The sequence below is a fragment of the Diabrotica undecimpunctata genome, chromosome 3 (genome assembly GCF_040954645.1).
Source record: "Diabrotica undecimpunctata isolate CICGRU chromosome 3, icDiaUnde3, whole genome shotgun sequence".
Lineage (NCBI taxonomy): Eukaryota > Metazoa > Arthropoda > Insecta > Coleoptera > Chrysomelidae > Diabrotica > Diabrotica undecimpunctata.
The window spans coordinates 10,356,421-10,371,613 of NC_092805.1; the positions used below are offsets into that span (position 1 = coordinate 10,356,421).

Below are 15,193 nucleotides of genomic sequence, written 5' to 3' on the forward strand. Positions count from 1 at the left end.
TTTAAAAAGAAGAGTAATGCTCAAGATAAAGAAAACTACATATTTTGTATGCACAACTTAATGAAATCTTTTCCTTTTTGTCAAAAAACTGCATTTGGTAGAAATGTTTCTATAAATTTTGTCAGGATTACCACGTTGTAGCATCCAACAGTAGTCCGTCATCGTGAATACGCTCCATTAAACCTGATAACGTCTTTCCAGCTGCTTGATGTCTTGGTGGAAACGTTCCCCTTGCTCTTCGCTAACAGCTCCAAGATTTCCTGGAAATTGGTCTAGATGAGCGAATAAAAAATGTACTTTTAAACTCATATTGCATTCTGGAATACGAAAATTTTTTATCATTTGTGTGACAGTGTTCTCATAGTCTAGAACTTTCTTATTTCCTAAGAACTTTTCGATAACTGCTTTAAATGAAGTACACGCTTTCTTTTCGATAAGCGTCATAGAATTTTGAAAGTTTTCATCTCTGCATATAATGTCAAGACCAACAAAAACTACTTCTTTTAATTTTGCATCGGACAACTTGAAAATTTTTGAACAAATATATTTAAAACATTCTCCGTTTTTGCCAATAACTTTAACAAACTGTTTTATAAAACCTAATTTTTGTTTTTAACTAATGTTTTTACTTTCTGGCGTAAGATTTTCTCTTGTAGGCCATTCTTTTTGAATCCAATGCTTATCTCGTGCTCGGCTGTCCCATTCACAAATGAAGCAAGGATATTTAGTATAACCTGACTGTTACCCAACTAGCATACAAAGAACTTTTAGAATTTTAGAATTAACGTGGCTTGCGTCGTAAATAACTGAATATTTTGCTACAAAATTAATTAATTGGTGTTCTTCCTTTGAAAAACTCATTTGGAACCAACAAAAATTCGTGCTGTCACTTCGCGGTTAACGACACTACAGGTTCTGGGTCAGTACTGCGATCAGCGTTGGCGACGTTGTGCATACATCGATATTCTTCAGCAACTAAACCATCTTCTGTTTAAATTTTAAGATTTTTATTAAATATTTTGCAGTATGATTAAAACCATAAACTGCTTAAATACGCTGGAGGTAATCTGGGTGTATGCTGGATTTTCCTGTGGCATCTTAATTCTTTTTTCTGTCGGATATTCTGAAGTTTAAGCTGATTTCATGTAATCGAATAAACTATCTTACAATAAAGTCGTTCCAGGAACGACTCGAATATATGTCTGATATGTCAATATAAATGAGTCACATAAAATTTAATTATTAGAAGAATTTTTCACCAGGTAACAAAAAATAAAATTGGTTTAATTTATTAATATTTTGATTTTTGAGAAATTGTGGCTTATTCCCAACGAAAATAGTAATTGCATTAAGATGCTACAAGAAAATAGCTTCAGAACAATAATAAATACATTTCTGTAATGTAAACTGAAACGTCAAATAATTTTAAAATTATTCTAAAATATATGGTTTATTCCAAAAATATAAACAAAACCCACTAAAACTACTAAAACTAGTTTTAGAACAACATTTTTACTTATGAACCTAAAATCTATCGAGTGTTTTATTAAAATATTTCAAGAGATGTTCAACCAAATATATGTCTATATATGTGTTTTCAGTATTCACACGAATACCTCTTTAATATTCTGCATATAGAGATAAAATATCCCAAAGCAAAAATGCAAATTCCAGGTTTCCCGACAATTCAGCTTTTAATCTGACCCCGCGAAGGATGAACTGATAGAACATCAAAAATAAATAAAAATAATTACAAGCAAAGCATACACGGGAACAGCTTTCCACCTCGGCCTGCGTCGACTGCAATCGGTGTAGATCGGCGAATCCTGAAAAGTTGCAGGAGCTTTCATTCGAGAGCCAGCTAGTTCACAGCCTACTCTGGGCACAGATAAATCGCGTGCGATCTCTAGCAGTAAGTGACGTTTGTCGGCATTTCGGAAGACAAACAAACCGCTGTTACGTATAATATTAACGTCTTCTAAATGGATAAAACTTCCGAGGGACACAATAATTACCATACAAACAATGTTTTTATAAAAGAACGTAAAATGACTTTGTAAATTTTTCAAAAAGCTCTCGTACTTCCTGTTTGCACTAAACTTTACTTAAATCTGGTTTCTTGGATGTTTTTAAACCTATTGAATCAGTGATGCTTGTGTAAATATAATGAATGATAGTTAGTTTTTACATAGTTCTTATACGATGTCAGCCAAAATTGTGGATTGTGTGGTTTTTTACGCTCTGTTCTTCTTGATCTTCCAGTATGTCTCTCTTAGTCCTTCTCCAGCTAAAAGAAGTAAGTAATTATATAACTATATATATATATATATATATATATATATATATAGAGAGAGAGAGAGAGAGAGAGAGAGAGAATTTAACATTTAGCTGGAAAATTGTAAACATTAGTATATTTAGCTCTTAAACCGAAACATGTTTATAGTCTCTGGTATATCTATAGTACATAATGGGAAACATTCGGTTTCAGGGACCCGGCGCAAAAATATCTTCATAGAAACATTTATTTTTGATTTTGGATGCATAATTTTATATTTTTATTCATTATTATTATTATCAATTTTTTTTTAGATTTTAACACAGGGATACTTACAAAAATATTAAAAAAACTTAGAACTGTTTAAACACACCGATTTTCAATAATTACTATTAATTATAAAGTTCGATCATCGATACAGCACATTTATTGCATACTTTTCTGCTGCTCTGCAAGCAAATAGGATCGCTACATTTTATGCATTTGTATAATGTTTTTCCCTCTTTCTAAAGTTGGCAGATATCGTTCTCCGGTGAGATTATCCAATTCTTTAGAAATGACTTCACGTATAAGTGAAGTTATATTGTAAAAAGATTTGGAATTAAAATAGATTAAAATAGAAATACGCTCTATTGTTACGAAAAATTGTACAATTTTATGGACAAAGCTTACAAAAAGTAAAAAAAAAACAACACTAACAATTAAAATTTATCAAACTTACATAAATCGTCAATACCACAAAATAAAAGATAATAAAATGTACAATCCCTTGCAAAATTTAACTAAAATGCAAATTGCATAATCAAACCTTACGAACTTGTTTACGAATAGCTTTAAGCTGCTGCATGTGATACCCAAATATATATAAAAAATATTTTGGTTGCTTACCTAAACGTACTGTAATTTCTTAGTTATTCGTTAAGAAACTCTTTCACTGAATAATATGGTCTTTCATATAGATAGGCTTTTGTCATTTTACGGAACTTAAGGAAACAAGTTTTAGGTTTTTTTGTTGAACAAACAAAAAAACAAAATTTGTTTAATTTACTAATGTTTGTATTTTGAGAACGATTTCTGAAGTGGAAATTGAAACGTCAATAAACGTAATTTAACCTTTAATTGTGGCTTATTCCCATTTAAATAGTAATTATATATATATATATATATATATATATATATATATATATATATATATATAAATATATAAATAATATATAAAAAATAATAATAATAATCATGTAATAAGAACAAATGACAATATTTTGACATTGGATTGGTACCAAAAGCCGACAGTATCAGGCAGGTATATAAATTACTATTAAAACCATACCACCCGTCAAAAATATAATACCGTACAAGGTATGAAAAACAGGATAATATCCATTGTTGATGACAACTTTTTACAAAAAAATCTGAACATAATATACAAAATTTTTCGTAACAACGGATATCCTAAACAAATTTTAAAAAAACTGATTTACAACACTAATTTCTATGACGGTCCCGTCCATGATTCTAATAACAAATCAATCAAATATAAAAAACTTCCCTTTATTAATAGTCTAACTCATTCTGTCATATCTATATTCAAAAATGTTCCTAATATTAGTATAGCTAAATATAATACCATGAACAGCAAACAACTATTTTCAAAAATCAAAGACCCAGTACCAACCTTATATAAAAGTAATGTGGTTTATGGAATACCGTGTTTAGGATGTCAAAATAGCTATATTGGTCAAACATCACAATGGCTAAAACAACGCATCACACAACATAAAAGTGATTGCCGCTTGAGAAAAAATACTTGCGCAGTGGTTGAGCACTATGAAAACACTGGTCATATGCTAGACTATAACAAAGCTCATATTTTGGCACAGACTGATAACTAAAAAAGTAGATTATTTCTTGAAATGTATTACATTAACAAAAATAAAAACACTTTAAATTATAAAACGGACATTGGACAGTTAAGTAACATATATTGTAACATAATGAACAAAATTTATAAATATTAAAAATAGCCAACATTCATCTTAATAACAACTAACCTTAATAATTCATCAAATTAATATTATTCTTTTAACTTTTCTTTTATTGTTATTTTTATTTTTACATTTGAAATAATTTTAATTTTTTATCGTATAGCTGTAACAAACGTGTTAAGACAATTTAATCTTGACATTCAATATTTCAAATACTTCAATGTCAGTTTTTATTTGCGAAATCCTTTAAATTCTGTGAGTGTTTTAAAATTTATTTGTACGCCACTTTTTGTAATGTTCAAATTGTTTTCAGTTTACTCCTGAGGAAGCTTTGAAATAAATGGCGAAATATTGAGTAATTTAGAAAACAGAAAGATTTTTATTGCAGACCACTTTACCCGATAATTTGAACGTATTTATAAATTATTTTTTGGTCGAAATAATCACTTCTAATATATATATATATATATATATATATATATATATATATATATATATATATATATATATATATGTTACGAGCAAAGCCCGAAATTGGACAATCCTAGCATTGTACGGAAATTATTGTCCACTTCTAGCATTGTACCACCAAACTGTACAATGTCAGAAATGATCAAAATTAAAAATGATTATCGAAACGCTCATCGATTCGAATCGATTATTATGACAAGCGACACACCAAATCAAAAATCGAACACTTGTTAATTATTTGATATTTTTATATTTTCTATTTATATATAGAGTTGTTCTTTTTCGAACAATGAGATAAAATGATGTGTCAAACTAAAATATAAATAATAAGTAGAAATTGTTCTACAATAGAGGGATAATGTAATGTTAGTGAAACATTTCAGATTTTTAAAAGATTCAGATTCAGATTATCATACACATTTAATTTAAATGTGTATGATAATTTAAAATAATTGAATCCTACAAGTCAGAAGTCCTAATTAGTTATGGATTTATAACCTCATTGATGTTTGTTTGCCTTTACTAACAAATGGGGAATAATCGTAAAAATCGATATAAATCGATATCTGTAATAGTCGAACATTATATAGCAATTCTTTTATACAAAGTTCAACGATTAGGTCTATTTCGGAGATTGTACAATAAAGGGGTACAATTCTAGAAGTGGATAAGATTTTTCGTACAATGCTAGGATTGTGCAATTTCGGGCATTGCTCGTAACATATACAGGGTGAGTCATGAGGAACTTTACATACTTCTACAATATGTAGAGTCCCTCAGGGAGCATATCATGTGGCCACTAATGAATGTTAACTCCTCTTCTTTATTAATTAACATGGTGATTTGTGTAATTGACCATTTATTTCGTTTTACTATAGTGTTTATACAGCTCATTTCATTTTTTAATTTTTGCATGATACAGTACACTACTATCAAGCATTCGACTGGTATTAGCTAAACTAAAAAATTCCAGGACTGGCTTTGAAAAAATTAATTTAGGGATTCGTATTAAATATTACACCTTGTATAATTTTTTTTTAAATGCAATAAGTGATTTTCAAACTACATAAATAGCCAATGAAAACGACATATGCGACAATGTTGTCGCACTTTTATTAAATTTTTAGTGAACGATCAAATCTTACCAAAAATAGAACAACCATAATGAAGTATCAAAATAAATTATAAGGTATTAATTTAAACAAATGTTATAAATTTCAAACATTTTAATTAAAATAAGTTCCTACAACATAATTTAATACATAGAAAATTAACATCTTTACTGTCACTTTGTATTATCTCTACGATAGAATCAATTGTTTTTCAATTTTAAATTTTTACTCATAGATCGTATTGGGGCATTATTTTCGATAAATAATAAATTAAATTGATTAAAAGGTCAAACCTCTTGTATGTGTTAGTTTTTGTTGATTGTAAATGATTAAAATTTTATGTCAAATAATAATACATTGCATCAACTGTACTAAATAAAAATAAATCTAAAAAAGTTTAAAATGAAGGTTGGGGTTGACCGTTTGACGTTTCTTGATATTTTATACCCATTGTCATTATTGTCATTATCAATTGTTATTTATGTGTACAAGAATACATATTTCTTCTGTCATATCTACATGTACATTGTGTTAGTTTTGGTAGAGCTTTTGTTACTTTCGTTCAAAATGCCACATCAGTTTTCGACCACAGAATATGCAGACATAATATTTGTTTATGGATTCTGTAATGGGAATGGTAGGGCTGCTAGTAGAGAATATCGCAGGAGATTTCCTAATCGTCGAACTCCCAGTCATCCAACATTTGGGTCAGTTTTTATTTATTTGCGAGAAAATGGCACTTTTCCTAGTGGAACAACAGAGCGACATGTAGATGAAGCGTAGGAAGATGACATTATGGACGCTGTTACTATGAACCCTACAATAAGCACTAGACAAGTAAGTCGAGAACTCAATGTTACTCAATCAAAAATAAGTAGAGTCTTACAAAAAAATAATCTATACCCATATCACATTCAAATGGTTCAGCGACTACATGCTGGAGATGAGATCGATAGGTTGGAATTTTGTAGATGGATTAACAATAATCGACCAACGCTATACAGGACACTATTTACAGATGAAGCCCAATTTACCAGAGACGGAATAAACAATTCACGAAATTCACATGTGTGGGCAGAAGAAAATCCCCATGCTATTCGAGAACGTCGTTCTCAGTTAAGGTTTTCGGTTAACGTGTGGATTGGTGTCATAAATAACCAATTAGTAGGTCCTCACTTTTTTGATGGTCCTTTAACAGGGCAGGTCTATTTAAACTTTCTACAAAATATTTTGCCGAATTTGCTTGCCAACGCGAACGTTGCTATCCGAGGGATGTATTTTCAGCATGATGGGGCACCCTCACACTTTTTACTGGCAGTGAGACAACATCTTAATAATGTTTATGGCAATAGGTGGATAAGACGTGCAGGTCTTATTTCGTGGCCTTCAAGATCCCCTGATTTCAATCCCGTTGATTACCATATTTGGGGACGATTGAAGCAACTAGTTTACGCAGTGAATATTAATAACCGACAACAATTAATTGATAGAATTATACATGGTTGTAATACTATTTGAAACGATCCCCAGAGTATCCGTAGTTCAATACGTCAATTAACAATTCGGCACCAAAAATATGTACAGGCTGCAGGGTTCGATTTCGAAAATCTGTTTTGAATTATTTTTATTTTGTTACCATTATTGTATCTTTTCCAGTTCTAATTTATGGGTTTATCATAACTATGTACATATTTTTAGTTTTTTTTTTTAATTGTTCTTCGTTATTGTAAGTAGTTACTGTTTTTTGTTGTGCAGTGACTCAGTTTACCATTTCAATTAAAATGTTTAAAATTTATAACATTTGTTTAAATTAATTACCTTATAATTTGATACTTCATTATGGTTGTTCTATTTTTGGTAAGATTTGATCGTTCACTAAAAATTTAATAAAAGTGCGACAACATTGTCGCATATGTCGTTTTCATTGGCTATTTATGTAGTTTGAAAATCACTTATTGCATTTTAAAAAAAATATATACAGGGTGTAATATTTAATACGAATCCCTAAATTAATTTTTTCAAAGCCAGTCCTGGAATTTTTTAGTTTAGCTAATACCAGTCGAATGCTTGATAGTAGTGTACTGTATCATGCAAAAAGTAAAAAACTCAAATGAGCCGTATAAACACTACAGTAAAATGAAATAAATGGTCAATTACACAAATCACCCTGTTAATTAATAAAGAAGAGGAGTTGACATTTTTTAGTGGCCACATAATATGCTCCCTGAGAGACTCTACCTATGGTAGAAATATGTAAAGTTCCTCATGACTCACCCTGTATATATATATATATATATATATATATATATATATATATATATATATATATATATATATATAGATTTAGTATGTTACTTTTAAAAATTCTAATGCGTTGTGAATAATAAATTATAAAATTTATGTTACAACCAATTAATATTTTCAATTATTTTTGATACAGTGGATGGAGATTTTCAGCATGATAGCGAATTTTAAATTATTAGCTTTGACATCTAAATCAAATGGCATAGTGACTAAAAGTAACAGTATTTATTTAAAGCTATTTTGTGATTCAATTTTCAAACAAAATTCCAAGATTATTAAAAAAATCTATTTACTAGTTTTTATGATTTCGTTGGAAATGACCGAAGACTTTCGGATCACTATTACTACTATTTAAAGTTTTAAATTTGATCTCGAATGCCATTTTTAAATCATAAGTTTTTTAGATAAAGAATATAAATAGATAGTTATCCTATTTTATTGCGTTAAAAATATTATGCATTTGTTTAGAAAAATCTCTTCTCTTCTTGTTGTAATACGTAAGTTTAGCAGTATGTAGGCGTTTTAGTTGCTGTCCTAATCAATTATTCTAAGGTTTACCTGCTCAGATAGCCGAAAACTGGACCCAGAATCTTCGACACCAATTTTGTATGTATCTCAAAATAACTGACGATGTTTCATCATACTCAACAGTTAGCGCCTTACTCTATCTAGCCCGTCGCAACACCACCTCATTGGTTACTCGGTTCATCCACCAAATTTTAGGTAGTCTTCTTAAAATTCATATTTTGCATGCTTCAAGTCTAGTTTGTTATTGATTTTATTTTTTTTAATCATGTCTCTGTACCATACAATAATAATATTAGCCACACCATAACACATACCTACACTATTTCCAAGATTTAAAGGTACCTATGGCCGAATGAAATACTTCAACTTAACAATCTCTGCCTTAGCCATATCTACTTCTTTGCGCCTTGCATAATAAGTTGCAATAATAAGTATTTTGGCCCTCTCATCATATGTCCTAAGTACTCAAGTTTTCTTCCTTTGATAGTCAACAATATTTTAGCTTTATTTCCTATTCTTCTAGTAACTTGGATGTTTGATGCATTTAGTTTTATATAAATTCATCCTTAGTTCGTATTTATGACAGCATCTATGTTGCATTGTAACCATATCTTAATTCCCTATCAGAATCCCCTATGTTTGATAAAATGAATGGAAGATAATTATATTTCTCAATTCTTTTAATTTGTTGATTTTTGTGAAAATTTGTGATTGCTCGTGTTGCTGCCTGCGGATTATCATAAATTTTGTCTTGTGGATGTTAACCTTTAAGTCGTATTCCTTTCCTGTATAAATAATACTTGTAAGCAGCACTTACAAATCGTGTATCTTAGGTGCTAGAATAGCTGTGTCATGCGCTAGAATAAAGATTGGTCATTATGACCCCATTCATTTAAAAACATACAGCATGGAATTCAAGTAATTCCATGCTGTATGTACATTTTTAGAAACGAAAAAAAGACTATCAGAGTAATTTGAAATTCTAAATGTATCTGTTATTTGGATTAGAATACGTTGGTGTTTGATCGACCTATCGAGGAGCAGTACGGCAAGAGGTGAGAGGAGAATTACAAAAAGTTTTGGCGAAATGGTATCCACTTGTCTAACTTCTCTGCCTACTTGAATTGTATCTATTGCTATATGAAGTTTTACAGTTTTGGTGGCACTGTATATAATATAGTATATGAATTATGTACAATACATAATATGTAAGACAATGGTAAAGCATGCCTTGTATTTCATTTTACAGTAACATAATCGGCACTAAGGAAGTTTTAAAGTTTTGGTGGCATTGTACTGACTACTGTATAAATAGTATATGAATTATGTACAATACATAATATGTATATCTACTGTATATCTGTTCGTTAAAATTGAAAGGGCAGAAGTCACTTTCCCTTTGCAGTAGATCAAAATTAGTGCTCTTAATTGGTACACCATAATTTAAAATGCCTTTTAAACCATCAAATGACGTTGCAACTTTATGTTTTTAAAGATAATGGTAAAGCATGCGTTGTATTGTATTTTACAGTAACATAATCGGCACTAAGTTGTTTTGTATTGACTTAATTAATAATTTAGGACTACAACCTTTTTTGTTCTGTGGTAATATATTAATAAAAAACAGGACAACCGCCCTTTTTGGTATGATTTTATTAGGCAAAGAATCTTGTAATCAGAACTTAACATTATAAAAACAATAAAGTAATATAACACTTAAATTAAAAAGCAGTTAATCATTTTCAAAACATGAAGAGTGGTCCTAGTTAACGACAACTTTATTTTTTTGTTGTTAAGGAATAGTGAATAGAAGGCTAAACTATTAATTGGAATTTATTTGGTTCAATATCTTTAGTAGTAGACCATCGAGGAAACTCCTCATTTTCCTTTTAAGATTGACAGTTTTAAAATTTTCCTGGGAAAATGTTTTTTTATAAAACATATTGCTAGGATGGTCTCTTTCGACCTTCAAGTGCACAATTTTAGCGGATAGAAAGGGTTCATTGTCTATGTTCCGTTTCCTATTACCCTGTATCTGTTTCCTACGTCATTCAAATGATCTGCCTTTTTCTTTAAAATATCTTTAACTCCATTAGGATTTGACTCTTTTCACTTATTTTAAAACCTGTCAAAGGTATCTCATGTATCAATGTTAGGGGACTTAAAATGAAGGTTGAACTAGGTAGAAAAAATTTCCCGGTACAAACTTTTCTGGATTAATATATTCTTTTTCAGACCTATTGCAATAATAATGACTACCAATTTTTGGAAAACAATTTATATGTTCAATAACCAATTGTTTTGCCTAATTCTGGAATTTGGTGGTTAGGTACATGGTGACTGATTGATGGCAAGTGTAGTTGAGAAAAATGACTTGCACACCCTTGCTTTAGATCTGTTTAAGAGGAAAGTGTAAGTGTAAGAATGCTGTCTTCGGTTCTTTTAATTGTCATTTCTTGGACGTCTTCTGTTAACAGTTTTCACATCAACTGCTTGTGCAAAAAATTGTCTTCTATGATAAAAGTCTGTCTGGCTTTTTCAGAAACTATTAAATATTTGCATTCATACATTATCCTGTATATTAGTAGTACATTTAAACCTACATAATCTATTGCACGAATGACTTACTTCTGTAGCATTTTTCAATTTATTTTTAAAACCAACATATTCCACTACTAATCGTTTCTTCTCCTTTGTTACGTTACGTTTCCAAGTTAAAGGCTTCTGCTTTTTCTTTCTAATTTTTTTTACAACTGTTTCTGTTTTATCTTCCTCGTTTACTTTAATACTGTAATCCATGTTCAGTTTTTTGAAAAGCACCTTTCTGTATCTGCATCTTGTTTTTGAATACAGGTAATGATTGTATTATCCCCACAATCATCACTGATACTGCTATCATCTGGACCACAGAGTTGTCGGAATATCTACTACAAGAAAGTTCATGAGATATGTTTTTATTTTTAATTCTTCATCCATGGAGAAATTCTTATTGGCAACGTCATTAAACATAACAGGCTTTAACTGACAGTAGGTTTTATGGTTCTCATAAACGAAACATGGTTTTATTTATTAGATGAATCAGATTCAGCCACATAAGTAAAGTGAACATTAGGAATGTCTGAAAAATAACAATGCTTCAATTATTGCCATACTCCGTAAATAGTTTTATTATAAATTACTGCAAGATATTACACTTCACAACAATTGTGTACCTACTTTGAGTTAGTAATGTGTAGAAAGGATAGGTACAAAACTTTGAAGATTTTCACATTACTTACACAGAAAAAAGTTCACTTACCTTTATTGTTTTCTTGTAAATGCATTTTTACCATCTTCACTGCTCTTGATTCAGATATTTCTAGTTGTTCTTTATGATCATATTAATCTCGATAAAGAAAAATGTTACTTTTATCTATACACCATGCAAAAATATTAGCTTATACCCTCAATTTTTATACAGCTGGCAGGCGGTTGTCTATAGAGATTGGACCACCGTCTTTTTAAGAATCAGTGTGCCATGCAAAAAAGACCGATGTACCACATAGGGCATTTTGCAATAAATATCATAGTGGACATTCGACTTGCAATTTTCGTATTATTACCTGAATAACCATCTATTAAGCACCATTCAAAAGATAATACCTTTAAGAACAGATATAATAATATCATTTTCTCTCCTCTATGCTATACATTTCGTATAGCTCAGAGGACAGAAAACGATAATAAATCGTTTTTGTTCATGGCCACCAAATAAGGTGGCACCTCTATACGCTAACCACTGCAGTGGTTAAGTTTTAGGAGACATTCGTTGGTCTTTCCGAGTTTGAATTTGTATCAGCCCGAGTGTCTGATAAAGCAGAGATGCTGAAATAAGTCATAACGCCCTATTGATACCGATTCAAGCACGGGAAGTTTAACGAATTTGTCCTCATAGGCCATATATTTGGCCATTTAGTTTAACAAAGGTATAGCAGCTTTTGCTAAATTCTTAGTATTTACCAAAATATCTTTAACAATGACCAACATAGAATTCAACACACTAATGGCAAAAGTTTGAAATGGGAACATTATGAACTTTAAATTAGAATTTTTTCAAATGTTAAAAAACAAAACAAAGCACATAAAAATAATATCACACCAGACGTATAATTTGCAACGAAAATAAAGGGAAAATACGATATAAATTACACTTCTATAGTGCTTTTACCAGTATATCCAAGATAAAACAAATTCTTATTTATTTTGATAATAAAAAATACGAAAAGTAGAAAGAACGTTCGTTTCAGCTTGCCTTTACCGAGGTTCAGTATTTTTTCTGGAAATACTGAGCGAGAAGGTATATTAGATTATATAGCCGGTCTTCATACAAACTTAATATTGACTGCGCGGCTACGCGATTGTGTTTCTTTGGAATTTTCTGATGTTACGTTGTACTTGATGTTTCGACTTCTTTTCTCAAACTTGAACAATAATCCAGTCAACTTTGATTAAAACTTATTTAAAAACTTTTGATCAAAAATAAATTATGTTATTTTTCTGAGAAAATGGAATTAGCGGAATATCACGAAACAAAGTGAGTGGGCACCAAACAAAAAATTTATGACTTCAAAAGGCCTAAGATTTCGCCTTAGTCTTTAATTAATATATTTTGGAAATTAATAATCATTCCACCATCAGGAATAATTTATTTGACCTTTACAATCTTAACAAGTTTTTCAAAAGCAAAGCAAATTATTTCATTTTGTACAGTTTATTAACATGAAATCAATTTTACCTTGTGAAACCGGCCAGTCAAACATTGATGCCAAGCAATTGGATTTAAGTGATTGTGTCGCCAGGGCGGCCAGTCAGAGCGAAGATTGTCACTCTGACCGACCATTCACAAACGGTTTTACTAACTACGTTGTTAACGGAAGGTTCAAGAAAAGAAAATATATATTGCAACCAAAAAATGCATAAAAAGGAAGCGCATCTTCCGATTGGGTTCCTCTTCATATATCCAGGAACCTCTCGATTTGAAGATAAGGGCAACCTAATAAAGCTGTATGGATCTAGATTCCCATTCCAGAGTTCAGTCAACTACTTGGGTGTTCAATTTTTGAGGAACATTAATTGGGAGATCGAACTTAATGTCACTCTAAACACAGTAAGAAAAAGAACTTGACTTTTGGAAGCCCTATCAGGCAAATCATGGGAACCACAGATTAGGACTCTTTTTCATACTTATAAAACTTATATTAGACCTAGCATTGAGTACAGGGCCGTTCTTTATTCCTCACTGAACAACCGCAAAATGAACGCGATCATGGCCACTAAACGTAAGATATTGAGAAAACGGGCTGACTATCCGTCGGCATTTATCCACTAACTGGCGAACATACCAACTATAAAGAGCAAAATCCAACTCTTAGTAAGAGATATGTCCTTCACATCGTAACAAGCTCCAACACCAGAGCAGAGGAGGTTTTTAAAACACATACTCACCAGGCACCCCATAAAGAAAGTTCCCTTACACCCGGCCAAACTTCTCAACCTGGCTGGAAAAGAACTTTCTGATGAGTACTTCAATATCCCAGAAGCGATGCCAATAAGATATCGCAGATTGTAATAATCTACATAAAGCATATTAAAGTATACCTGGTAACACGCAAAAGGTACCTCCTCAGAACCGAATGGCATGGCTATTAACCTTCCTCAACACCACCACACACCACAAAAACAAAACACAACATACACACTTTGACTGACTACTGCTTTTTAGTAAGCCACTAGCCTTCTTAATCTCTCCTAAACAAACAAACTGCAATTGCAGGCTGGCGTCTGCTCTTACAAACTCTCTTTCTGGGAAGGGAGCCCACACCTTGAAGAGGCCCGCCTAAACGAGATATAAATAATGTTACTTCTCCCACCTCGTTGGCCGAATGCCTTTTTACAACTATTTGAGAATCATCTGTTATCAAACGACAACTTTTTCATATGGAAAAAAGTTGTGCTTATGGAAGTTTTTGCCAACGTCCATTATGTTGATACAACAAATAAAGAAGAAGGATATACTTAACTGTAACAGAGAATTAATAAATAAATAGTAATATATTTCTTCCTAATAAAAAATGTTCAAAATTATGAATTATATTGCTGTCTCTACACAGAACACATACAGTGTGTAAAAGCCAAATGGAATAAATTCATTATTTAGGTTACTGTACATATTTATAAAAAATCCCGAAACACGTTAAATTTAAATTATAACTTGACATTCTTTAACGTAAAAATGCAACCCCTACCTTCAACCCCCTTAGAATGACAGGTACAACCCCCAATTTTTAAAATAGGAAGTATGGGCTTGTGATATATCGATTGAAAGGTCTTTTCATTCTCCATTTAAAAATGTTGTCGCTTTCAAGTTTATTAAGATAATTAAGATAAAATAAATTAAAATCATGTGGTTACCGAAATTCGCTAAAATATACTCAAAACTTATTTCCCGTTTAGGTCTTGATAATGAGAAAGTGAACAAA

General features: G+C 30.9%; 1 protein-coding gene across 1 annotated transcript in view; it reads left to right on the top strand.

The window, feature by feature from the left end:
- The first annotated feature begins 1,884 nt into the window (after nt 1-1,884).
- The window catches only part of LOC140436425 (cubilin homolog), a 989,698-nt gene continuing 976,389 nt past the window's right edge, over nt 1,885-15,193 (top strand). The window contains exon 1 of the mRNA XM_072525245.1: nt 1,885-2,296. Within this exon, the coding sequence (XP_072381346.1) occupies nt 2,203-2,296 (94 nt within the window). The 5' untranslated portion in view covers nt 1,885-2,202. The remainder of the gene's footprint in view (nt 2,297-15,193) is intronic.